At 26.4% G+C, this 27,872-nt stretch overlaps 1 protein-coding gene across 1 annotated transcript; it reads left to right on the top strand.

Annotated features, from left to right (window-relative positions):
* Positions 1-2,165: 2,165 nt before the first annotated feature.
* LOC135926983 (protein regulator of cytokinesis 1-like) lies at positions 2,166-27,872 on the top strand. The gene is made up of 15 exons (XM_065462916.1): positions 2,166-2,247; positions 2,957-3,158; positions 11,934-12,189; positions 12,237-12,467; positions 12,514-12,684; positions 12,726-12,875; positions 14,557-14,704; positions 23,021-23,157; positions 23,645-23,740; positions 24,157-24,303; positions 24,605-24,769; positions 25,224-25,340; positions 25,451-25,708; positions 27,137-27,481; positions 27,656-27,872. Exons 1-15 carry the CDS (start codon positions 2,166-2,168, stop codon positions 27,749-27,751), a joined length of 2,601 nt encoding a protein of 866 aa, XP_065318988.1. The 3' UTR covers positions 27,752-27,872.

Below are 27,872 nucleotides of genomic sequence, written 5' to 3'. Positions count from 1 at the left end.
GAACCAGCTACGCATAGCTAACGACGGGAAAAGGTACTTCCGCCATATCCGCTCTAGCGAACCTGATGGCAGCCAACTCTTAGCCACAGGTGTAATCGAGGTTGGAGACAATGACCAAATTTGCTCTCCAATATATGTGATTCCCAAGTCGGATGGCTCATCCAGAGTGATTAGCGACTTCTCCGAAATATATATGAACTTCCTGCACTATCCATTCCGACTGAAATCTATCCCGCTAATGTCATCAAATCTCGAAAAGGCGAAGTTTGCATGTAAAATTGACATCAAATCGGCTTTCTTTTCGACCCTCTCGCAGCCCAAGTCCGCCGCTTCTTCGGTGTCCGTTTCTAGGGAGTCAAATACCGATATAAAGTACTTCCCATGGGAGCTTCATTCAGCCCATACTGTCTCCAGAGCATTATTCTGTATGCATGTGCCAAGACCGTTAGAAAAGCCTCCTACAACGTCTATCTGGACGACATCCTCATCTATAGGGACAATTTCAATGTCAAGTGGTCCACAAGATCGCTTAGATGTACTCGAACGATGCGGACTACAAATTTCTCTGAATAAGTTAGTCCTCGACCTTACGTCACACATCACTTATCTCGGAGTCCCCATAGATTTAGACGCTAAGACCACTATGGCCGATAACTCCAGATGTCTAGAAATCTTTCGTAATCAACCAACATCTGGACTAAGGTCGACTGCTTACCGCCCGGGTCCTCGGAGTAGTACTACTTCGCTTATACCATCATCGGGATGTCAAGGCTTTTCTCGCTTTACTGCACTACAATGAGCAATAGCACACTCATTCCGGTAGTGGACACCTATCTTGCCTTCAAAAAAGCGGAGGTAATCATCGATTTACTCCAACACCTCATTAGGCTGAAATCTCACGCCGCCAACCCTCTGTATGTCGATGCATCCAATGACTTCATCGGACTATCCTTCTGGGTGTACAACAATATGTCGGTAGTCTTTGCTGAAGCAGCACTCCTGTTTTGAATTTCAATGCACTTCCGCGCACATCAACGCTAAGAGAGTTATAACCGTCTGCGTCGGAGCCCTTTTTGCCATAAGCAAAAAGGGTATATCACCGATTATCTTCACGGTCTCTACTTTGTCCTACTCAGGGCGGATCTAGGTCCCCCGCGATCGAGATTGCTATCATCCAAATCCTGGACAAACTCGGACTCCCCAGTTTCGCGGTCGTATGCAACATCCAATGGATCTCTACGGACATCAAGACACTGGATCGGGGACCGTGCTAAATTAGACCTATTCTATCAACGACGCTATCTAACAAGTCGAAGCCAACGCCTCTCTCTCTTTGGATCAGAAACCGTCCACACCCCCTCGCTAATCTCACGAATGTCCGAACCCTCTACTACAACCTGGGCCCTTGAACATTCTTGGTCAATTCGTTAGATCTAACGCTTTAAAAACGAAAAATTCCGCAGTAATTTATATTAAGAACGATGCATCCCCATGCAAGATATATATCTCTAATCTATATCGCATTTTAAAATAACAATATGCCCTTCTTGGTATATGATAAAATCAGCCAGATTTATTGGTTTTTATGGCTTTTGAATCTGGATGCTTTATTGATAATAAATTCGAAAATTTTGGATACAAGGCAAATCAAAAACAAAGTATAAGTAATTGGTAAACGAATATATAAAATACAATCACAGAAAAGAAAACAGCAATGAGTATGTTATTTAAAATGCAATATATATATATATATTTTGCATGGGGATGCATCGTTCTTAACATTAATTGCTGTAGAATTTTTCGGTTTTAAGGCGTTAGATCTAACGAATTGATCGAGTGTTCAAGGGCCCAGGTTGTAGTAGAGGATTTTGACATTCCTGAGATTAGCGAGGGGGTGTGGACATTTTCTGATCCAAAGAGAAGGCGTTGGCTTTGACTTGTTGGATATAACAAATTTCGAAGTTATGCCAATTTATAGAAAAATATTTTAATTCGTAAATAACGCTGTCTTTTAATTTCGCGTTTTAACCGCTTTAAATGGTCATAACTAATCCTAAAATGAGGGTAAGATCATCTGCTTTTAGATGTCTGCAAAAACATAGTTAAGCTTTAGTTTTTCACAATTATTCTTGAATTTTAATTTTAAATGCCCCATGTTATACTAAATGAACGAATTATCCAGGAGGAAATTCTCGAATTTATATGGAGAAGAAATGAATAATTCAGAAGCCAAAAAACTTCATAAAGGTATAGAAACTATCAGAAATAATATTAATAAACTAATTCATTACTTCAAATCTGCTAAGGCGTCAAAATGTGCCAACATTTAGGGATAAATTCAGTTTGCAACAAATTATCAGAGAAAATCACGGATCCAATCTGTTGTGATATTCAAATGAGTTAAAGAAAAATGAATAAAAAAGATTTATTCAGATTAGATAAAGTTCAAGATTATTTAAGTTTGTTGTTTAAACACCATGTAAATGAGTGTTTGTTATGAAAAAAGAAAGATATATATGTAATTTTTTATATAATTATGCGTGGTTTTTCTTTCATTTTTTTGGAAGAACGCACTTTTTATTTTTTCACTTATTTCTTATTTTTATTTACTTTTACTTTTTCTTATATTAATTTTATTTTTCTTTTAATTTTTGTTAATTTTTCTTTTTATGTTAATTTATAATTGATTAATTTATATATAATTTAATAAAGAAATTAGAATTTGTATTTAATTTTAATTTTCTTCTATTTTATTTTTAGATACAAATCTTGTTTTCTACACAATCTTATTTAACTCAAAAATTAAGTGTTGATACAAAAAAAGACTTAATCTATCTCTACCTGCAATAGAATGATTCATGGTTTGGACCTTAAGTTTTATAAAGTGATTTTATACCGTAACTGTACTTTTTGGTTTAATGATATTGATAAGCTAAGAAAAAAAAATCTCTATTAGCAATTAACCAAAGAAGAAACGATACTATTTTGCAAAGAAATATAAAGATGGGCCTTACCGAATGGATAAGAGTAGCTTTTGGCCACGTGTCTAAGTTAATATTGAAATTTGAGAGTATTCGCAATAATGTGGTACGCAAGGCACATAAGGCATTACATCCTGATAAATCTAAAATGGTTGAGAAAAATCTAAGCACTACAAGGTAATGTTGTTAGATGGCTCGATTTTAGCCGATTTTTAAAAACGACTAAACAATATTTTAGCCAGAAAAATATTGTTTGTCCTCTAGATTTCATTAATATATGTCCAAACCTGTGCGATCTATGAGCAAAATCGTCAGGTTAGCGTAATATTTTTCTGGCTAAAATATTGAGTTAGCCGTTTTTTTTAATAGGCTCAAATCGAGCCATTTAATAACACTACTGCCAGGCATTTTTCGATGTGCTGCCTAGAAGGCTTTAATACTCTTAAAGCTAAAAGAGACGTTTTCATGGACCCATATTACTAAGTGTATCCAAAAATCAAAATAATAATTTTGTTTATGCAATAATTCTTGACATATTCAACCCTTTTTTAAAACAAATTATTGTTTATATTACCAATTGTATTGTATTTAATATTCTAATTTTGACAATAAATATAATATCTCACCCTATATTAATAGAGCTGCCAAAAAGTAAAAACTGACGTTATTTTTGCTTTTGGGTAATAGATTTTTAAAATCTTGGATCAAGTAGCTTAGTTTTTAAAGTATTTTAAATAATTTTAATTTGTAAAAATATAAAATAACAAAATAATATATTATAATATAAAATAAACGAAAATACTTGGAGATCGGTAATTTCAAAACTTATTAAGTTTGTTTGGCATATTTCCTTTAGGGAAATAATATTGTAGGTATAAGATTCATAGATTTAAATTGTTTTGTATTTTATTGCAATAAACCTGAATATATTGTAGATTCCTTTTGGGCGGAAAGAAATTCTATATATTCTTTGTTCTTTGAGCGTGTATATAGTTAGTAATGTGAGGATCATTTTGAACATTTTGATATTTTAATTCTTTTAAAGATTATTAATAATCAGTTTTGACTAAAAAGTACAGTATTCATTTTAAGATATTTTCAATATTACTATTTTACGGTGCCAACTAAACATTATAGCCCTAAAATTTATTCTTTCTCCTTATGAATATAATTTGACCGAAAACAATTTTGAAAATATTTTAATTGTATACCGCTTAATTTTGTTTTTTGAGAATAGTGATAAAATTTAAATAATTTTCCTTTTATAATTATAACAAATTTAAACCGGTTTTTAAATGTTCGAACCGAACCAATATTATTACTTTTTTGCGAACCGAACCTGAACCATGAACCGTTATTTTTTCTGAACCTAAACCGATATTCGTTACGGTTTGAATCCTTGATTTATTTCAAATTTTATTGAAGAGCTTTACCCCAATTTCCGGATTTTGGCCGGGTCAGGTATTTTAAAAATAATTTTGGTTATTTAGCCTTTTATTTATATTATCAACTCATATTCTTTTGAATAATTATTTAGTGAAATATTGGCATAATTTATACATATTTTGGGAAGGGGGGGGGAGTGTAAGAGGATAATTCATAATTTTATTCCCTCAAAATGATATTTACGAAGAAAAGCAAATTTCAGAAATTGGCTACGTTTATGCTATGCGATGTCTACTTAAATAGGGGCAGTGACTATTTATCAGGGACCCGGAATGAACCGTACCGTTAAACCATTATAAACCGTTATAAATATCTGAACCATAACCGTAACCGAACTGATATAAATATTCTTTGAAGGAGTAAAAAGAACCTTTATAAAAAATAACCGGTTCAGTTTTTACATTTAAAAATGGAAATAATTTGAATATCAAGAATTATATAAACTTGCTCTTATAGTACTGGAGGTTCCTGCAACACAAGTTTCTGTAGAAAGGTTTGTGTTATCGTCACAAGGAACAAAAAGGAATCCATTTATATTAGAAAATATTATACGTTCAAATAATATATTTAAAAATGAGTTATTTTTAATTTTATATATAATTCATAGATGCTTATAATAAAAATAAATTAGAAGATAGACTTGCTTCAATAAAAAAAAATTTCTAACCGTAATGAACCTTTATAAATCTTTATAAATCTTTATAATTAGCTGAACCGAACCTATATAAATTTCTTCTTAAGAACCGTAACCAAACTGAACCGTTATAAATAACGGTTCGGGTCCCTGCTATTTATCTCTATATAATAGCTATTATTAATGCAAGATAGATAATGTAATATCTAATTTGTAATATAAATTTTACTCCATATTTCACTATGAATAAATTAAGAATAAACATTTAAATTAAATATTAGAATTAAAAAATAAAAACATATCCATAACATAAATATATTTCATAAAAATGAAATGACTAAATAATAATATATACGAGTAATAATTGAAATAAATAATAGTTTTAGAAATATGTAAAATTTACCTGAACTAATAAGAATCGACAGGGTTCAATAATCTTAAAAAAATAGCCCCCACCTCCACCCTGAATTTTACTGAGAGGATTTATGGTCTTGTTAAGGACCCTTTTTGGTCCAGGTTTAAACTCGTTATATTTATATAATTAAAAATTCGCTTATAAAATTAGTAAATATACAGAAAAATCGAGAAAAATGTTAAGAATCATTTTAAAAATCCAATATATTTTAATATTTTTTATTCAAGGATAAAATATTTTAATACTATTTAGAGATGAGATGACTCTTTTACTCGCACTGACCTTAACCATAATTTAGTATAAGGAATTTGGTGTAAAAACTGGCAGGGGCGTCACTAGCCTTTACAATCTCGGTGGGCTCGACTAAAAAAAATTGGATGGGGGGTGGGCTTCTTACCCCATAACCCCTATTTGGGCCTTTGGCCCGGTTTTATATTAATATATTATACTTATCTAATTAAAATTTGCAAAGTCTGTACAATTATTCTGAATTTCATAGTTTGTCATTTATTACGCATACAAATAAAGTAAAACAATACAAGACATTTCTAAAGATAATATCCTTTAATACAAATATTTATCCATTTATTGCAAAATTAAATATTTTCGATTGCGGGTATAAAAAAAACTAGTGCTGTAAACATTTTTAAAAAAATTGAACGCGTTCGCGTTCAACGTTCATTGACAAAAATCGAACGCGTTCACGTTCAAATTCAAAAAAAGGAACGCGTTCAAGTTCATGAACGCGTTCATGCGTTCAAAATATTATAAATTTTTTTTTTAAAATTTAATATAAATAAATGCCTTATATTTTTCAACACAATATATTAGCCATGATAAAAAAATAATAGTTTTATTTTGATAATATAATTATAAATACAATATAATAGAGCGATAAAAAAATAAATTTATAAATTTTTTTTCTTAAATACTAATATTAAAATGCCTTATTATAATTAACTATATATATATATATTGTGTAATTATTTTTACTTAGAACAATTAAAATAAATTATTAACTGGCTATATAGTTGTACATATTATATAATATAAAATAAAATAATTAATGTTACAATCAGATGTCTTTTTAAATTGGAGCTTGAAGATGTTGACACTGATATAATACTTTTTGGACACATTTTACATTTGGTAACTATTGAATTACCTTTTGATTTTAAAACAGTAAAATATTTTTGATATTTGGGCCATGGTAATTCTAATTCATCTAATATTTAATTTTGATTTTCAGAATCTGATGATGAAATATTTATATCCATGCAAATGCTAATCTATTAAATTAAAATATAAAATATTCAAATTAATAAACTTTAATCTTATCTTCTCTAGCAGTAGCACGTTATGGTACGTTAATTGCAATATGAAAGAGGAAAAAGTAAAAACAGCTGATTAAAAATTATAAGACTTTTTTGTTAAAAAATTGGATTAAATATTAATTTTTCAAATAAATAAAAATATAAGACTTTTTTGTTAAAAAATGCGGATTAATATTAATTTTTCAAATAAATAAAAATAAAAAGTGTTTATAAAATTGAACGAACGTAAAATTGAACGCGTTCATCAAAGAAAAGGAACGCGTTCACGTTCAAAGTTCGTCAAAAAAAAAGGAACGCCGTTCATCACCTTTTCTCAAAAAAACGAACTTCGTTCACGAACGCGTTCATTTTGAACGCGTTCGTTTACAACACTAAAAAAAACTAAAGAATTACAAGTGATAAAAAAGGTTAATTAATTCATACACTGCCTCATTTGATAATGGTTTTTAAAAACCATACAGGGCATTATAATCCTTAGCAACCTACATTGACAAAAGGTCATGAAACGAATATAACGTTGTGCTATGATTTTATAATGTTTTATATAGTGGACTAATAAGGAAAATTTGTAGACCTAACCAAATCAATAATACTTGAAGAAGAGAATATAAACGACTAGCCCAAATCATAAAACTATATGGTAGTTAGAGCGTCCTCTTAGATGACATTATGGAAGCTAAATAAGTAATCGATAAAATTATTGTGAGATATTAAATTTATAAAAAATTATCTTCCATTTTTAATAATATATAAATGATTAGACAGTTGGCTGTTATTGCTTATCTAAATTATGCAATCAAATGCTCTCAGCAGCAGGACTAATAATCTTAAATTATATACCCATACAAATAATAGACTGATTAATTTTCAGTCATAGTCATGACACTCACGATAAAAATTCACATCAGAATTTATTATGTTAGATAAATTAATAAAACATAAATATTAAAAATCTTTAGAAGAAATAATTATGCAAATGTATTGAAGCCTTACGTTATTTATACGGTAAGGATGCCATATTATTGATTAGCACCACATTTTTCTTAAATTTGCACTTCATTTTTTAATAATTAGCTTATCACTCATTTAAACAAATGCATTATATTTAAATGGCTTTCATGCAAAATTTTAGCGCTTATTTTAAATAAATATTATTTCTCTTTTAGCATTAAATCATTTTATTATTACAATTTCCTTCTACGCCTTGAGAAAAAATGAATGGTAGCAGATTCGCATAAAAGTATATAAAAAAATACTGAAATTCAATAGAACATTTATTTTTGTATTGATTTTTGAGTATATAAATAGTTGTGTTTATTTTACACTTGTATCATTTTAAATTTGAAAAAAAAAATGCAAAACCAAAAGATAAACTTTGTAAAAATATTTTTCTATCTTTTATGACAAGAAAATCTAAAAAATGAAAACTTTAGATTGGAATTTTTTTTGTTATAAGGGGGGGGGACATTTTAATTAGATTTTGCGTACATGTAAGATATTGTTTTAATTAGCAAATTCCTGTTTTTATAACTGAATATGGTAGAACGAAGCAGGGACGTCATTCGCCATTACAATCTCAGGGTGCTCAAAAAAAATTTTAAAGTTATTTTTAAATTTTAGCTAACATTATTTAAAATTACCTTTTTTAAATTTACTTTTTTTTTAGTCGTATAAAAAAATTCAAAATTTTGAGGTGACTTTTTTTCAGGGGGCTCGAGCCTTAGCGCCCCATTCCAAATGATGCTATTGGAAAGAATATATAAATGTATGGTATAATCCTGTCGAAGGCCGGGTATAAACGGCAAATATAAATATGGGAACAAAACCACCCATAAATTATATATAGAGGTAAAAAAAATTATAGACGCTAGTTTTAAAATAAATTAACTCCTTTTTTGCATCCTTTTGCAAAAGACTAGCAGCGCCCCTTATAGAAAGATATTGAATCCGTTAATGGCGGGAGTAATTATTATTATTATTGTTTATGATCACATTCAACTTTAATATAAATGCTAAATTCAACATATATTAATTTGTAATGATATTATATAATTCACATTGAATTGTCATTGAGGATAAGTTATAAAAATATAGATAAAAAAAAATTGTCTATAACTAGTAACACAAATTTTTAATATTTATTTTATGTATAGAGAGAAAATTTTTTATTGTAGATGTTTAAAATACGTTAAGATAATAGTCAAAATCGCTTGCGCGAAAAAACGCATTTTGTTAAAATCTACAATGGCATAATGTTAAAATATATTTTTAAATACAAATCGGTTAATTGCTAAATAACGGTTAATTGCTAAATATCGGTCAAATGCAAAAAAATTTAAGACAAATTTCTCTGTTAACAACGTTATTTTTATCTGATAAATGGGTGATTTTTGAATTGGAGATTAGCACTAAATAATTTTAAAAAAAATATTTTAGAATTTACACTAAACCTAAAATGCTTAAATTGTTATCATTAAAATTAATTTATGGAGTCGAAAAGATGACAATGTCTTACAAATAAACCACCATCACAGCAACTAAGTAAATTAGCTTTCCGAAAACAGAGGCAGTTTAGGCTTGCATCGATATGGAGCACAAATTGTAGCCTGAATGGCCTTGTTATGTTAGAAAACGATAGCATTTACAGCAAAACATTTAGAGAGGTAGTTTTAAATTCTGCAGAGATTTAGAAAAAGACAAGATATTAATTTCACACAATTTACAATAAAAGGGAGGGCGCCGATCTTAGAAAGTTAATTTTTTTATGAATAATAAGATTTTGTTAGTTTTCTAGAAAGGCATTATAGTGCAGAAAATGATTACCTGAACGATGTTATAAAAGTTACCCGAATCTGTAACAAAAGCACTGCTATAAATGGATATGACATCTTTATGCATATGCTAATTTGAAACCAGGAATTATATAAGAAGGCTAGAAGTCATTGTAGAAGACCTATTTAAACATTCTTTATAAATTATTTCAAATTAATAAATTTCAATGAAGAATTATATTGTGTTACCATATATACAAAATTTCTACTTTATATAATATTATTTTGGAATATAAATTTAAAAATTAAACATTTTATTATTCATCCTGCAATAGATATAATAAATTTGATATCTTTTCTTCTCTTTTTTTACGTGTTTTTAGGAAAGCTATTTATTTCATTTTCGAAAAACAGTCTTGAGTTAAATTTTTAATACAAGTATATTTTTGATATTATTACAAACTACTATTATTTTAAGATATAATATACCAAGGTGGTGCGACAATTTATAAAATCTTAATTGTTTCATCATATTATTCTGGTCCTTATTTTATAGTTAGAAAACGTTTCATTTCTAATATGGCATTGCCGTATAAATAACTCCAGGCTTCAATATATTTGTATAATTATTCCTTCCAAAGATTTTTAGTGTTTTTATTTGAAAAGAATAAGGATGGTGACGATATGGCGCGAGGTTCGAGTCAGTAAAAATATATTTTATTAACTAACTTCTTTTTCTTTTCTTAAGGTATAAATACATTTTCTAAAATATAAATTAGAATATAAACGAAATACAAAAAAGTAAAATAATATTAAAAAAGTAAGGTTACGCCGTTTATAAAATAAAATTAGATTATAACAAAAAATAAAATTTATATTGTAATTAGAATAATGCAACATTATTTTATCAATTCCAACATACAACATAATAAATTCTGATATTAGTTTACATCGTGAGTGTCATGGCTATTACTGCAAATTAACCAGCATCTATTATTTGTGTTGCTATGTAATTTGAGATTATTACTATACGGCTGAGAGCATATAATTGCATATTTTAGATAAACAATAATGGTCAACTGTGTAGTGGTTTATATATCATTTAAAATGGAAGATAATCTTTTAGAAATTTAATACCTCACATTTTCTCGATTGCTTATCTAGCTTCCATCATGTCATCTATGAGGAAGCTCTAACCACCATATAGTTTTATGATTTGGATTGGTCGTTTATACTTTCTCCTTCAAAAATTGTTGATTGGGTTTAGGCCAATAAATTTTTCCTTATTAGTCCATTCTATAAAACATTTTCTAAAATGGTAACAGAGAGCTATACTAGTTTGATAACCTCTTGTCAATGTAAGTTGCTAAGAATTATATTATTGCATTATGTCGTTTTTTATATGCCAGTTTATTTTGTATACATAATATAAAAAATGACAAAATATGAAAATCAGAATAATTGTTCATAGTTATAGCAAATTGTAAAAAGTATAATACATCAATATAAAACCCGGCCGAATGTCGGGTAAAAGCGGAAGTATGGGGGGCGAAGCCCCCATAAAATTTTTTTTAGTTGAGCCTCCTGAGATTGTAAGGGCTAGCGACGCCCCTTATAAAAGGTCATTCGAATATTATTATATATTATTTTAATTAATATTATAATTTATTTTAATTAATATTGTAATTTTTTTTTAAGATTAATTTTATATTATATTTTTATAATTTATTATAATTATAATTATTATTTAAATTTATTTTATTTTATTTTAACAAAAATTAATTATTTTTTAGTATCCATAATAAAAAATATTTATAATAATTTTGAATTTATTTAATAAACGTAATATGTGTACATTAAAAGTGCCAAATTTGATAGCTTCCTTCAATACTTATAATATATATTAATAAAATATTATTAATAATAGCATAAAATTGGCTAAAAAATTATATTCAATCTTAAAATTGTAAACGGATAAATGTGAATAAATAATTTTTTATTAGTCCCAAAGCTTCGTAATTATCCGATTTTGACTCATATTGGAGATAAGAACTAGAATAAAATAAGTAAAGTAAACAAAATTAAATGTGATTTATAAACATTTTGTGCCTTTAAAATATTTAAAATTTTTATTTATACTTTATACAATCAATGAATCATATCACAACTCTCTATTATATAAAAATAAACCATTTTATGTTATTTTTATATGTATATTTGCCATTCCCCGTGAATATATAATAACACAAATGTTTTAAGAACCAATCATAAAATTCTATTTTTTTGAAATAACTTGTACTGTTAAAATGAGCAAGTAATAAAATAAAAATAGACTATATAAAATTTATTTAGTAGAGTCTCAGAAAACAATTTACTGAATTATGTCGAAAGTTCTCTTCTTAAATTATATGCGGTTTGGCAAGAAATTGGATTTGAAGAAGGTGTGATAGAAGATCGATCATCTCAGGTTTTCAAGCATTTTAAAGTCATACTAGATCGAATGATCGTAGAAGAAGGACAGTTGAAAGAGCACTACAAAAATAAATCTCAAGAGTTAACTAAAAAGATCTCAAAGCTCTGTCTTTTATTAGGGCATGAGCCATTTAAAGTTATTAGTTTATTTATTAATATTATCATCAACAACTTATATTTTAGCTTGAATGCAATCTTAATCTTATAGAAATGAATGATAATTTATCTTTAAAATTTGAAAAATTGTGCACAGAAAAAGCTACAAGATTAGAAGAGGTTATTGAATTGAAAAAACATGAAGAAAAATTATGTAAATGTATGGATATTAAGCCACATAAATTAGTTCACGAGATTCCTACAAAAGAAGAATTGCAAGAATTTAAAATTTTTATTAAAAAAATGGAAGATGAGAAAGTTAATCTTATATTATAATAATTTTATATTATATTTTTATATTTAGAGTACACGCATTTCTACATTTAATATTTTAAAACAATCCATTCTTGAATTGTATAAAATTTTGGAATATTCACCAAGTGATCCATTAGAAAAGCAAATCAAAGATGTGGAAGTTGAAAATTTTATATTAAGCTTAGCAAATATTAAAGATTTGAATGATATTCTAGAAAATGTAACAAATTAAACTTATATATCTAAAAGAATATATTATAGCTAAAATTTCAAAAAATTGAAAGAGAAACAAAATTATCTACAATAGTTGAAAAATTAAAAGAATTATGGCAGAGATTGGACATTAGTGCCAATCATCAAAACATTTTTTTAGCCAAATATAATAATATCAAACTAACAACTTACAAAGAGGTTATTTTTGAATTTTAATGTTTTATTTATTAAAATATTAATTTTCTAACTTATACTGATGTTTTCAAATTTATATAATTATCAGAGACCTGCAGAGGTACCATTTGCACGGCCTGACCAGGATTAAAAAATTGGGGGGCCTGGCCCAGCCAGGATTTAAAAAAAACAGGCCTGGCTCAGAATTTTTTAAAATTATATTCAACCTGGTATATACAAAAAATTTATCTATTTGGTATTTTATCATATTTTTCGGTGAGTATTATTATTTAATAAGCCAGCATATTATTTGGCTAATGTTAAATGGCTCGTTTTGAGCCGATTATTAAAAATGCCTAACTCAATATTTTGGCCAGAAAAATATTGACTAAGCCTCAAAATTTCGATACTATATGTCAAGACCTTTGCTCCTTCTATGAGCAAGATTTTCAGACTTGCATAATATTTTTCTGGATAAAAAACTGAGTTAGCCGGTTTTAAAAATTGGCTCAAAACGAGCCGTTTAACAACACTACTACATATTTTATTTATTTTTATTCTAAACAGATATTTAGTATATTACAAAGATTCTATAAAAAATTTGTATAACTAATATTTTGAGAATATACTATATTAATTGTATTTATAAAAAAAAAAATTTTAATTAATAAAAAATATAACATATATTATATAATAATCTATTTAATCCTTTGCATATCTATTTTCATGGCAGGAAAACTATAATTATATTATGTAATAGATACTATGAGTGTTAGCTAGTGTCAACTTTCACTCAACATTATATTAATCATAACTATATATAATCATTATAACCATATCTAATTGACAAATATAATAATTCATGTTGTATAAATTTTTAAAAAAATACAGCCCAGCCCGGGTATTTTAAAAAAAAATTTTTCAGGCTTGGCCTGTCCCAGGTATATTTTAAAAATTTAAAATGCGCCCCGGCTCTGGTACCCTTGCTGGGCTTAGGGCCGGGCCTGCAGATCTCTGATAATTAAAGTGCAACTTAATTGAGAGTTTTTGAAAAAGAGCAAACCAGCTTGTTATAAATTATTTTCAATTTGCACACCATCTGAAATGTATGTGTGCATTTTGTATTATGAAACACACACTCAATTTGGTTGCACTATTAGGGCTATGCCAATATCATATATTGGATCAGAACCAATATTTTCAAAAAAACTTATATTCTCAGTTTAATTTGTATTATTTAAATTTTGAAAGAAATATTAAGTTACATTCAGCCATAAACATTGCTCATATTTTAAATAAGATGATTAATTTTTGGGGGAAAAAAAACAAAATAGTTAATCATGAAATTTCAAAATGTATCTTGTTTTGCCCTTTTATTTAATTATTTTTTTTGCCTAGAAAATATTGAGTTTTTTATGATAATGGTTTAAAGACGTGAAAATTAATTTAAATGTGCTAAATATTTTTTATAGGCTGGATCAAAATATAATTTTTTTTTTACTAAGCTTAGAATTAGGCAAATTTATGTAGTTAGACTGGGCACAAAATTTGCAAGCTGAGCTAAAAAAACCTTTTATGGAAAGCTCCAATATATATTATAATAAATGGCATAAATTTTGACCATATTTTTTAATACCTACAATATTTTTTAAATAATAATAATTTAAAAGTTAGAATAATAACGATTTTTGATTTTATGTTTTAGATTGAAAATGAATATGATAAATGTCGAGCTACCTTAAATTCCAACCTTGAACTCTACATCGAAAAATTAAGATGGGAGTTAAAAGAATTATGGGAAGAATGTTATGTGCAAGAGGAAGCAAAGGCATCTTTCCCTCATTTTTATTCAAGTTTTATTTTTAATAAATTATATTTTAGAGTAAGGACCTGAAATGAACTTAATAATTAATAAATTAGATAATGATATTCTGAATTGAAACCCAACCTGCATTATTATTATTTTTAAACGATAATAAAAGGTTGTGATAGAGTCCCTTCCTTATAAATAGGGTTTTGTGAATTTCACAGATAGGACTGAACCAACTAAAGATTTACTAAAACTAGATTTATGACTGTTTTTGAAAATCTTTTGGTAATTAGTCCACCAAAATTAATTTTTGCTAAGTTTGTTAATCCTCATAAAGTTCCTCAGGGGACCACAATTTGGAACGTTAAAATTGAGAAACATAGTTTACTCAAAAAATAATTTTTTGTAAATATAAATTTATAATTATCAAATTTTTTTCTTGTATTTTATTCTTGAATTACTGTTAAAAACTTTTACTATCTTATTATAATAGAAAATATTTCGAAATTTATTAAAATTCCAAATGAATTGTTGATTAATATTCATTTCTTATTATTGTTCATTAATTCATGTGTCCATGGCTAGCCTATGATTTGATAAATGATGAGACTTCCAAATTGATAGAGGTTTGAATGAATCATGATAACATCCACTATAAACCACATAATCTTTTTTTGTCATTTTCCTTCTGAAAAAAATTGGAAAACATTTATTTGCAAGAAATATAAGTGCTGCATTCTCACGAGAACAATTATTTGGAGAGAACAGATCTATATTTACTAGTGCTGTAAACGTTACTTCAAAAAAGAAACTCCTTACGTTTGAAAAAAGGAACGCATTACTCTCTATTCAAAAAAGTAACGTCTTACTCGTGACATAAAAATTCCTTATTTTTCCCCCATATAAAAAAAATTATACAAATAATTTTTAAGATTCTATTTTCCATTCATAAAAGGAAAAGTTCCAAAGGCGTAAAGTACGATAAAAATAGGAAAAGTGTCAATCAATAATGGAAAAGTCTGAAAAGAAAAGGAAAATCGTTATTTTTTTAAAAAAATTTTTTTGTCAATTTTCTTAAATTTTTAGTTTTATTTTTCCTTCTCGTTTTATTTCTAACTTTTTGCAATCTCTTTAAAGTCATTTATCTTTATTTTTCTTTATCATTTCTCAATTTTTTTTCTTCTCATTTTTGATCATTCTTTTTTGCTTTTAAAAATAATTTATTAATTTCCCTTTCATTTTTCTTCACTTCTCTATTTTAATGTTATTTTCAATTCTTTCCTTTTTTTCATCCTACATAACAATTTTTTGACTTTTTAGTATTTTTTTCTCCTTATATTTTTAGTTTTTAAATTTCACTCTTTTTGTTTATCTTAGGCAAATTAAATTTTTTTACTAATATTTTTTGGCTCTAATAATTGACGCGTTAAAAGGATATTATCATGAATATAGCATCATTTTTTAAAATAAGCTATAAAACTGTGACAAATATAAAATATTCCTGTTGTAGTTTTGTATTATTATGATATATATTTGTACATATATATATTATAAAATGTCAATCAAAAAGAATATATTTTATTTATTAGTTATTTTATCGAGAATTGATATTCAAACACTTGGTATTTTTTTTGTTTACTTTTTGACTTTTGAAAAATATATTATAGGAGATTGATTTTTGATGTAATTTTTGATAATCAGTTGGTGATTTTTTATAAAATGGAGATGTAAAATTTAATTGATATTAAATCGCGAATAAATTGAATATGATTATGAAATATAATTATGATTATTATTATAAAATCTTGAAATGAAAAATATATGATTAAGAATAAAGAAAGTCATGGAAAATATTATTTAAATTCGTGGAAATTAATATTTTACATATAAAATATTGGTGCAGTGGTACCAGGATTCGTTAACACTTATTAGGGAAAAAATAAGTTTGAGAAAAATATAAAAATTGAAAAATTTAGAGAAAAAAATAAAACAAGAGAGTTTTATAAAAAATAAATTTCAGACGTTATTAATCAAGAAAAATATTTTCTAGGACCGGGTTCCTAAAAACATTAGTGGATTCCGGATATTTAAAGGTAAGAAATTTATTTTTATATTATAAATTACACAACGCAATAGTAGGATTTTTGGATTAAAATTAGAAATATATAAGATAAAATTTTAAATTTTGGATTAATGAAAAAATGGCTTTTTATTTTAATGATAATTATAATAAGCATAATATTAATAAAATGTCAAATTTTAATAAAATTTTAATTCAAATTTTAATAAAATTTTAATTCAAATTTTAATAAAATTTTAATTCAAATTTTAATAAAGTGGATATGACCAATAATGTCATTACTGCATTAATTTTTTTTGTGTTTTATGTAATCTTAATTATAATGAAACAATTAATAAGGAAAATAAAAAGAAGATCTCTTAAAAATAGAGAAAGTGATATAAAAAATACAAATACTGAAAATATAATTCCTAAAGTTTTGGTGAAATCTTCAGATATTAATGAAGATATAAAAAATAGTTTACATTTAATTTTGTTAGAATTAAAAAATTTAAATGTTAAAAAAAATGATAAAAATTTAGATACGGGTGACGTATTAAAATTTCTTCAAAACATTGAAATATCGGAGGATATCAATAAAAAAAATAGATTCAATTGTGATTGAATTTAAAGAGAAAATTTCTGAAATTTTGAGTAAAAAGCCAGAAGAAATTTTGAAAAATAATAAAACAGATAATACTTTGAGACAAAGTATCGACGAATCTATAATTTTACGTGAAATTAGAGAAATGAAAGAAAATATGAAAAATTTGTCCAGAGAAGTTTCCAACTTAAAAATCAAAAGTAATAATGTGATTGAAAGTTGTGAACTTTGTGGAAAAAAAGGACATATAAGTAAAAATTGTTATTCAAGAGTACGAAAAACTAATGAAAATGTGACTGCAAAACCAAGTGAAAAAAATGACATAGTGTGTCATAGATGTGGTTTTGTAGGACATATAAAAAGAAATTGCATGGTGAAAGAAGCCAATTTTAAAAGTGGATTTCCGCAAAGAACCTCGGTAGTGTTACAACCGGTGGTTAGAAATATACAAAATCCTATTATTAAAAATGTGGATAAAATTGAAAATTATAATACAGATCATGATAGAATGTGTTTCAAATGTGAAGAAATGGGACATATTGCTATACATTGTATTCAAAGTGTGAGTGGGTCACAGTGACTAAATGATTTGAAAGAGAATCATATAAAAATAGATAAATTATTTTTTGAAAATATTAATTTTTTGATATATATAATTTTATTAAAAATTTTGTGGATATAAATATTAAAATAGATAATCATCATGGGAATGAAGATTATACATTGAAATTTAACTTGAATAAAAAGAGTTGTAATGTTGGGAATTTTTATGGTCATTTCGATGAAATAAAAAAATTTAAATTAACCAATAATCTGAATAAAAAGGATTATTGTAATCAAATGAGTGATATATATCCAAGGGAAATTTTAAATAAAACATAAATGAGATTCAGAGACCTTTAAATTCTGAGATGAATTTAGGTATGAATATTAATTGTATTGAAAAAGAGATTAAAATAAATATCATTCAACCGATTAAATTGCCTAAAATTTTAATAACTGAGAGAGCAAAGGAACAGAGTTCATGTCCTCAATGTGATGATATCGTTTATAGTTTTAATAGTTATAATTATAAATTAAAATATTTTTTTTTATTTATCGGCATATCTTCATATTTTTTTTTGTAACATAAAAAATATGATTGTAGCGGCATATTATATATATTGTAATTTTGTATTTTTGTTATATGAAATGTCTTAGTATGTTTTTTTTGTGGTTCATATTATTTTCTTAATGATATAACGAAAATATATATGTAATTTTAATAGTGATAATTATAAATTATTTTTTATCCCTATTTGTATTCTTTTATTTTGTTTGTAGTCAATTATTTGTTTTATAATTGAACATTAAGAAAAAGAAAATAATTATAAAGGATTGTTGAATCCAAATTTATATGTATTATAAAACAAACAAAATATATTAATTATTATAATACATATGTCGAAAGAAGACAATTTAATAGTAAAAGGCGATGATATTCAAAGATAAGATTCGATAAATGACAAGGAAATAATCAATGTCCTTAAGAATGATAATTATATGGTATCTGGGTTTTTGAAGGGTGGGCGTGTTGTAGTTTTGTATTATGATATATATTTGTACATATATATATTATAAAATGTCAATCAAAAAGAATATATATTAGTTATTTTATCGAGAATTGATATTCAAACACTTGGTATTTTTTTTGTTTACTTTTTGACTTTTGAAAAATATATTATAGGAGATTGATTTTTGATGTAATTTTTTATAATCAGTTGGTGATTTTTTATAAAATGGAGATGCAAAATTTAATTGATATTAAATCGCGAATAAATTGAATATGATTATGATTATTATTATAAAATCTTGAAATGAAAAATATATGATTAAGAATAAAGAAAGTCATGGAAAATATTATTTAAATTCGTGGAAATTAATATTTTACATATAAAATAATTCCCATCTCAAAAATGGAATAAAGTATAGTTTGTCCAAAGGAGGCTCACATGCATGCACTTAAATCGAGCACAGGATGAATATATTTTAAGTTGAATAAATTTGGATTGCACTTTATGCTTAAAAATATTATGTGAAATGATTAAAGAGAGATATGATGTAGAAATTCAAAAAATTATTAAGGGTACTCTGGATTTAAATATAGTTTTAAAAGGGTATCACTACATTCAGTTATTGAAAATAGAATCAAATATCGAAATTCGCAAAGAATATTCAAATGGATTTGTGGATATAGCCTATGTGAAAGAAAATGTTGTTTTTATCTATGAGGGAGGTTTTTCAAAGTCAATGAGACGGTTTATGTGGATATGCACAAATAAATAAAAGGCTAATAAAAATGTCCAAGGGATAGAGACAATGAATTACATTGCTGCTCTCAAACTATTGCCGTAATATTCAGATTCGAGATTCTTGATGGCCCCTGCAATGCTATACACTTTAGCCACTGTGTAAATGAAATCCTAAATAATTGAGGAAAGTAATATGATGAATATGATTTTTGTGTTGGATAATATTCCATTTCATCATAACCATACAATTATGGAATCGATAGAATGGAGAGGGCATACAATGAAATATTTACCACTATACAGATATGTGTTTTCTCAATGGAAGATTTTGTCAGAAATCAAAATCCTAATAACCAGAAGGAATTAATTCGTTTTATAGAGCATGGAGAGAGAGGAATATCTGAGTAAAATGCAAAGAATTATTTTAAAAATATGGAGGCCTATATTCCAAAATGTAGAAGAGGAGACATTATTAATAATGATTAATATAAATTTTGTTTCTTACTATATATACCTCGTGTTTGTAATGAAATAATTTTACATGCAAAAAATATTAATAAAAAAACTGCCCAAGAGAAATAAAAATCTCAAAATTATAAGGGAAAAAAGTCAAAAAATTGTAAAATAAAGATTAAAAATGACTTAAAGCGATCACAAAAAGTTAGATATAAAATAAGAATGAAAAATAAAAAAAACTAAAAATTTAAGAAAATTGACAATAAAAAAAATTATTTGTAGTCTTTTTTAAATTTTTTTTGAAAACATCAACTGGCTCAGAGGATGGGAGGGTTGTATTATATTTAATAAATAAAATTTTAATTGGCAGAATTTATTAAAACGTTTAAAGAATGATCCTATATTTCGAAAAACCTATTAAATCATATTTTCGCAAGACTTTATTCAAATATCTTTATCTAAATTTATATTTTTGCCTTCTTATATTTTTTTAGAATTGAGCTGCTCGACACCGAGGTTTAAATATTTGAATTAAGACACAATCTATTCTTGCAAAGTGTGGACTTAATACCCTTAATTTTTTTTATTGGCAAGACTTTATTCAAATATCTTTATCTAAATTTATATTTTTGCCTTCTTATATTTTTTTAGAATTGAGCTGCTAGACACTGAGGTTTAAATATTTGAATTGTTTCATACTGGGGTCGGGACAAGATTAAATCATTTTCTTTATAAAATAAATTATAAAATTAAAGCTCCATGATTGATCGGTATTAATTAGATTAACATTCTTGACACATAAATAAAATTAAAATGAGAAACTTTGGTGGTTGATCTGATTTAAAAATTCGGTATAAATTATTTTTAAAATTTTAAAAATATAATATGTAATAAAATAAAAAATATTTTTTTTAACAAAAAATTTTAAGTAACGTTTTGCTTTACCGTTACTCAAGAAAAAGGCGTTACTCGTTACCTTTTAAAATAAGTATCGAAGACGTTCCATTTTCTAAAAAAAAGAAATCGATTTATTATTGTATTGAGTATTTAAAAATTTTAAACAATTGTAATTTTTGTTATCCTTTATACCATGGGTAAATTAGATTTTTAAGGGGCCGGGATTTTGGTTCTAATGAATTAAAAAGACTTTCCTTTTTGAGTTCAATTGTTATTATTGATTTGATTTCGTCTGGTTCTTTCCTTATTCGTAGTTGGTCGGAATGTTTTAATACGGTTTTGTACGTTTATTTTTTTCTTCTTCCCTTTTCCAGGATTGTGATGGCGATTCTAGTTTTTCGACATCTTTATTGTTCCATTTTCGCTTGTTATCCCTGTAGATCTATTTTTTGCGATTAATTCTTCAAACGTTGGTAGAATTATTCTCCACATAATCGTAGTTCACCTGAAGTTTTACGTACCACTACCATTGGAGTACTCCAGGTTACTCTATATAGTTTGTCAATATTCACGTTACCATTATCATTATATTGTTGATCATGTTAATTTCTATATATATTGGTAACGATAAGTCAAATTCTATAATCCCTGGAAATCCAAATAGGCTGTGTCAAATTCTATAATCCCCGGAAATCCAAATAGGCTGTATCAATCATTTAGTGCCCTTTATATCATAAATTCTATAATCCATGGAAATCTAAATAGGCTGCATCAATCATTTTGATAGTGCCCTTTATCATTATCAAATTCTATAATCCATGGAAATCTAAATAGGCTGCATCAATCATTTTGATAGTGCCCTTTATCCTTATTATAAATTCTATAATTCATGGAAATCCAAATAGGCTGTATCAATCATTTTGATAGTGCCCTTTATATCAAAAATTCTATAATCCATGGAAATCTAAATAGGCTGCATCTCCTTTTGTTAGTGCCCTTTATTATTATCATAAATTCTATAATTTTGTTTAAGTTTTAACGGTTGGTCTTCGTCTTTAGTATATGGGTATCGTAAACATAGTTCTCCGGCGATTAATTGATCGCGAATTCTTAGTTCTACGTTATCTTCAAATTCGCATCTGAGCTAGCTCCTTTATACATATATAAATTAGTGTTGTTAAACGGCTCGTTTTGAGCCGATTTTTAAAAATGGCTAACTCAATATTTCATCCAGAAAAATACCACGCAAGCCTGAAGATTTAGCTCATAGAAGGAACAAAGATCTAGAAATATATTAACGAAATCTCGAGGCTTCGGCAATATTTTTCTGGCTAAAATATTGAGTTAGCCGTTTTAAAAAATCGGCTCAAAACGAGCCATTTAACAACACTAATATATATCTCATTAAGGATTCAGTAGGGCCGCGACTTAATCTAATGAAATCAATTGCTCCTCTATCAATAGAAAATTTTGAGGATATTTTATGTGTCTATAGTCGTCAGTAGCCCATTTATCTCATTCATCTTTTATCCATAATTGCTAAATCAATTTATTTATTTATTTTTTAACAAAAAAAAAATTATAATTCTATATAATATTTAACTTGACCGAAAACCGTACGACCTTTTTCCTTGTCGCCAAATATTAAATCGATTAAAGTTTAAAAAACGATAATGAAATTTATTTGTAATTCTTTTGGTATATATACATTTATATAATTATCCAATTTAACTTCTAATAATATGCAATTTGATTAACCTCGATAATATAATAGTACATGTCGGAAAGTTATAATATATACAAATAACGTCCTTTTAAAATATATAACGTCACCTTTTAAAATATATCTTAACCTTTACAATAATAAATATTCAGATGTAACAGACTTAAGCCACAATGCATTTGACAAAAAATTGCTATTTAGCTAATACCATTAAATTTTAAATCATAAATAAAGACAGTAGTGGAATATTCACTTATGCATATAAATAGATATATCTTTATATTTGGATATTCTAAATTAACAAATATATTTATTTTGTCTTATAAAAGCGGAATATTGTGATACCCTAATTGAACTTCACGAGCAAGAGATACAAAAATGGAAAAAATATGCAATAGACACTCGCAATATTAGAGAACTGATACAAGAAAGAAATGATCTTTGGGATAGAATGATTCATATGGAAGTCATTTTTTTTAAAAAAAATTGCCTTTAGAAAAAAATTTATTTAAATTAAATATATATTTTGGTAGTTTATAATAACTAATAAATAGTTTAATTTTATAATCCTGAATCACTCTCATTAAATTATACATAATTGGAATAAACAATTTATTTTTAAGAAAAAAAAGTATTTAATAAGTTGTGAGTAGTATTATTAAACGGCTATATTTTAGCCGATTTTTAAAAATGGGCAACTCAATTATTTAGAATATTTTAGTCAGAAAATTATTACCTAAGCCTCGAGATTTCGCCAATAGATATTCTAACCTTTGTATAATCTGGGAGCAAAATCTTCAGGCTTGCGTAATATTTTTATAGATAAAATATTGAGTTTTCCTTTTTAAAATAATCGGCTCAAATCTAGCCTTTTAACAGCACTCGTTATAAGTTCCATATAACAAAATTTAATTTAAGTTTTTTTTCCTAAAATATATATATTTAAAATATAGCATCAAGCAAAAGATATTAACAGGTTTAAAAATAGGGGAGGGAATTTGTTGCAAGAAGAAAAGGAACGCAAAAGAGTAGCCATCAAATTGCCAAAAGTAATTTTTGATTCAATTTTAAACTATTTTTTTAAATAAAAATTTAAGTTTTGGATTAATCCAAAGTCTATAAACAATGAATCGAATAATTTTAAGTAACATTGAATACTACTGGACTCTATTTTTTTTAAATGCACTAGTTCATTCATTTTAAAGAGTTGCTTGATCGCGTAACTTTGGCCACTTCAATGTGGCTTGACTAAGCAATTTTTAGTCCAAAAAATTGACTTAAGACTTTAAGCCTCAAGACTAGCAGACTAATTTTTTTAGAATATAAAATTTGATTATGACGTTTTGGAGTTGGACTAAGTAAGGTGATTTAAACAACATTACATGCAGGCTAAATAACAAATTAAGAGCCATATTTTATGCAACCATTAAATTATTCGTTTTCTTTTTCCTCTTCTTTCAAATAGTTGGAATATCAGATAAACAGCATCATAAACGAATGGGGGAAAACTCACTCGAAAACATTTTTGTACCACGATACTACTTTCCTGGATTTCATACAACAACAATGGGCTCAGTACTATTATCACAAAGAGCAGGAAAAGGAAAATAGGGTTTATTTTTAGTAACAGTTTTTAATATTATTTAATTATGGTTCTCACCCATATCAAAAAGTTATTTTATTTTTTATTACTTTGTAAGCAGTAATTTATTATGGTCTTTTTCTTTTAAATTTTTTTAACACATGAGCATTTTGATACATTAACACCTTACAATGTTTTTTTTTAAAAAATGATAGCATATTTCTTATTGTTTTTTTTGAAATTTTAAAATATTTGAAATTTGTAAATCCGAATTAATATTAGATTAAACTTTGCAATAACTTACTTTTTTATTGTTTAACTTTTGCAATAGATCAAAGCTAAGAAAGAAGCAACGAAACTAGAAATGACTTATGGTACGAAATCAGTTACCCCCTATAGTAGTTCTAAAATGGGTAGTAGATTGAACAATATGTACGGTAGCAGTTATGTTAATAGCTTCTTACTCGGTACTTCTAATATGAGCAAGATCAAAAAGGTTAATTCATAACATTTATAATCTTTTTCGATTACATTAAATCCCAACTTATAGCATTATTATTATTCCTGTGGCAAAAAAAAAATTACTTGTTAGTTTTATTGACTTGCTGTGAATAATTAGGGCCTTTTTTCTCGACGAAAAAAACAAGCGAAAAATGACGTTGTTTTTTTTAATGTTTTACCGAATTTTATTTTAATTATTTCTTACAATCTTTGAAAATATAATTTACTTATTTTATTGCAAATTTTTCCTTAAAATGCAATCATTTTAAATATAAATTACCAATATTTTATAGTAAATTTTTATTATCGCAATTATTCATAATTCGCTCATTGTTAAATTTGAATTGTGAAAAATATATTTTTTTAAAAATTTTGCAAAGATAGATTTAAGCTTATTTTTTTACATCCCTACAATACAATACATAACCTTTTATTTTATTAATTAAAAGTTTTCTACTACCAATCTCAATTCTTCCAATTACAAATTTCAGCACAGCAGTCTCAAGAATTTACAGAATAGGCAAGTTATTAATCGTTACAAAAAACGTTCCTCGCGTATATTAAGGGTAATTAAATTTATTTTTATTTCGATATTTTATTTAAAAAAATTATATTAATCCTATTAAACTAAAATTAACTCATTAATCTACCATTTAACCTCTCTCTCCAAAAAAAGGGACACAACAATCCTAGAATATCAAAAAAGTTAGCCGAACAGAAAATGTCTAAACCATCTGGCATGAGTACTCCTTGTTCGAGAATGGATAATGATGCCTATTTACATGGCATAACGGCTTCGGCGCCGCCTAAGGACAAAAATTTTGTACCTAACAAACTATTTGAAAACAGTGTTTCGACTGTCCATCAACAGTTTTTAACCACTAACTATAGAACTAATCTCGGAATTTCGCCACTAGTTAATTCAACTAACAAAGTTTTTTTTTCTCCCTAATTTATAATTTTTTTCCTTATTAATGCTTCTAATATATATAATATCATATCAATGGCATCGCTAGCTTCTATTATTTTTAGAGCTGCGCCGATTTTTTGCCGATATTAAAATGGACCTGGTTATAAAATGTATATGTTTTAAAATTGGCACAAGATTGATAAATATATACATAACTATCTTGGAATGTTAATAACACTTCAAAGAAGGAGGTTGGTAAGCGGCAAATAAAATCAGTCAATGTTTTAGATCAGCAAAACCGATCTGATTTTGAACAAATTTTAAATCGTGCAATTTCTAAGCGCTTCTTTAAAATAATTTTGTTTTATAACAAGTTGTGATGTTATAATGGATATTTTATGATGTTTATGCATAAAAAATTAAGCTGCCGATCTCGTATTATACACTTTTATAGTTTAGTCATTTCAATATCGGCAAAAATATCGGTACGGCCCTAATTATTTTAGGCCTATTGCTCAAAGAAAACGTTTCATAATTTTAATTAAATTTAGGTATTCTGAGCATCCTTTTTGCCCCATCCTAGCGATGCTTTATAAAATAGGAGTAATCTTTCGATAACATTAATACATTACATTTTTTATAGAGTAATATGGAAATTTATAATTTTTTAGATATTTCGATAAACTTTAATTTTGTAAATAAATTATTTTAAGAATCTATAAAATTCTGGTAATTAAAAAAAACCATAATATAGCTATTAAAATTATTTTTTTCCTGCTATGTCAATGGATTCTCACAATTTTTATAATATTGGCAAAATTTTTTGGCGCTTTTTATAATTAACCATAAAAAAGTTTATAATTAGTAGAAGTATTTTTTTTTACAAGATTGATATTTATTATATTTTTATATTATTAAAAAACAGGTCGTATAAAAAAAACAATTTTTAAAAAATTACATTTAAAACAAATGTACAAAAATTAAATTTAAAAAAAAAACTAAGTGATCGGTATATTGCATTGCTATATGGAACCATGAATAGCAATGCAATTACTTTTACGATTAGCCATCGTAATGGCTTGTTTGAAATAGAAGGCTTCATTACGATCGCCATTTATTTGGCATAATTTTTGTTTTATTAGAATTGCTTGACAAAGATAACAAAATTACTGTTATCGAAATTTCCCAAAATATATACATTTATGAATTTCCATATTACCCCATATAAAAAAAGCCTAAGTGTCACTGAAACTAATGTTCATTAAGTCTAAACTAAACATTTAAATCCAACTTAATTTATTAACCAATTGAAACCTTTCATACTTATAAAATTTAAACTTATTCCTTTTATAATATAATATTAATAAAATCTTATGTTTTTTATAATTTTATACCCTTTTTTTTAAATTTAAAAAAAAGAATTAATTCATTTATAATTTTAAATCGTGATAGAAAAAGTCTCCATTCTCTAAAAAAATTCAGCTACTTGATTCTCCAGAAAGGCGCTTGGCACCTGTAACCCATACCATCCCTCGTAAAAAATTGTTCACTGGCCCATCTCCTTATCAATCTAGCAAGGCCTTGAATAGTCAAACAAAACTATTGCTTAATACTAATTGTAAGAGTGCAAAAAAGGATGAAACTAAAGGATTGCTTAAATTGAAACATATGGGTGGTAAAGAAAATTATGATAAAGATCATGTGCAAAGGAAAGTTGAGAGGCTTGCAAAAAGTCGCAAGGAAATGACTCAGATTCAAGAGAACAATACCATGACAGAATCTTACACCAATTTCACGGTTTGATCGAAAAAAAATCTTATAAGAAATTTTATTACTTTTTTTGAAAGAATGAAAAATTAGGAATTGATGCTTACTTAGTTATCAGATATAAAACATGATACCTTGATTATTATTATATTTCAGCATTACCTTTTTTTTTAGCATACCTAACTTTTTAATATATTTTATTAGAGCGGTCTAGATAAAAAAGAAGCTCCTTTTTGCCACAGCAGTCAAATGGAAGATTTTGAAGACACAGATCCATCTTCTAAAGATACTCCGCTTTAATGACATGCTTTAAAATTTGGTCGATAGTTTTAATTCAATACTCGTTTTGTTGAAAAAGAGATTAGAATGACAAATTATGCTGAATCATTACATCATATATTTTTAATTCCTGTATTTATAA

This window comes from Gordionus sp. m RMFG-2023, chromosome 3 (assembly GCF_954871325.1).
Source record: "Gordionus sp. m RMFG-2023 chromosome 3, tfGorSpeb1-WG-v2, whole genome shotgun sequence".
In the NCBI taxonomy this organism is placed as follows: domain Eukaryota; kingdom Metazoa; phylum Nematomorpha; class Gordioida; order Chordodea; family Parachordodidae; genus Gordionus; species Gordionus sp. m RMFG-2023.
The sequence above is the reverse complement of the archived record's forward strand: the minus strand, read 5'-3'. Positions and strand labels throughout refer to the sequence as shown.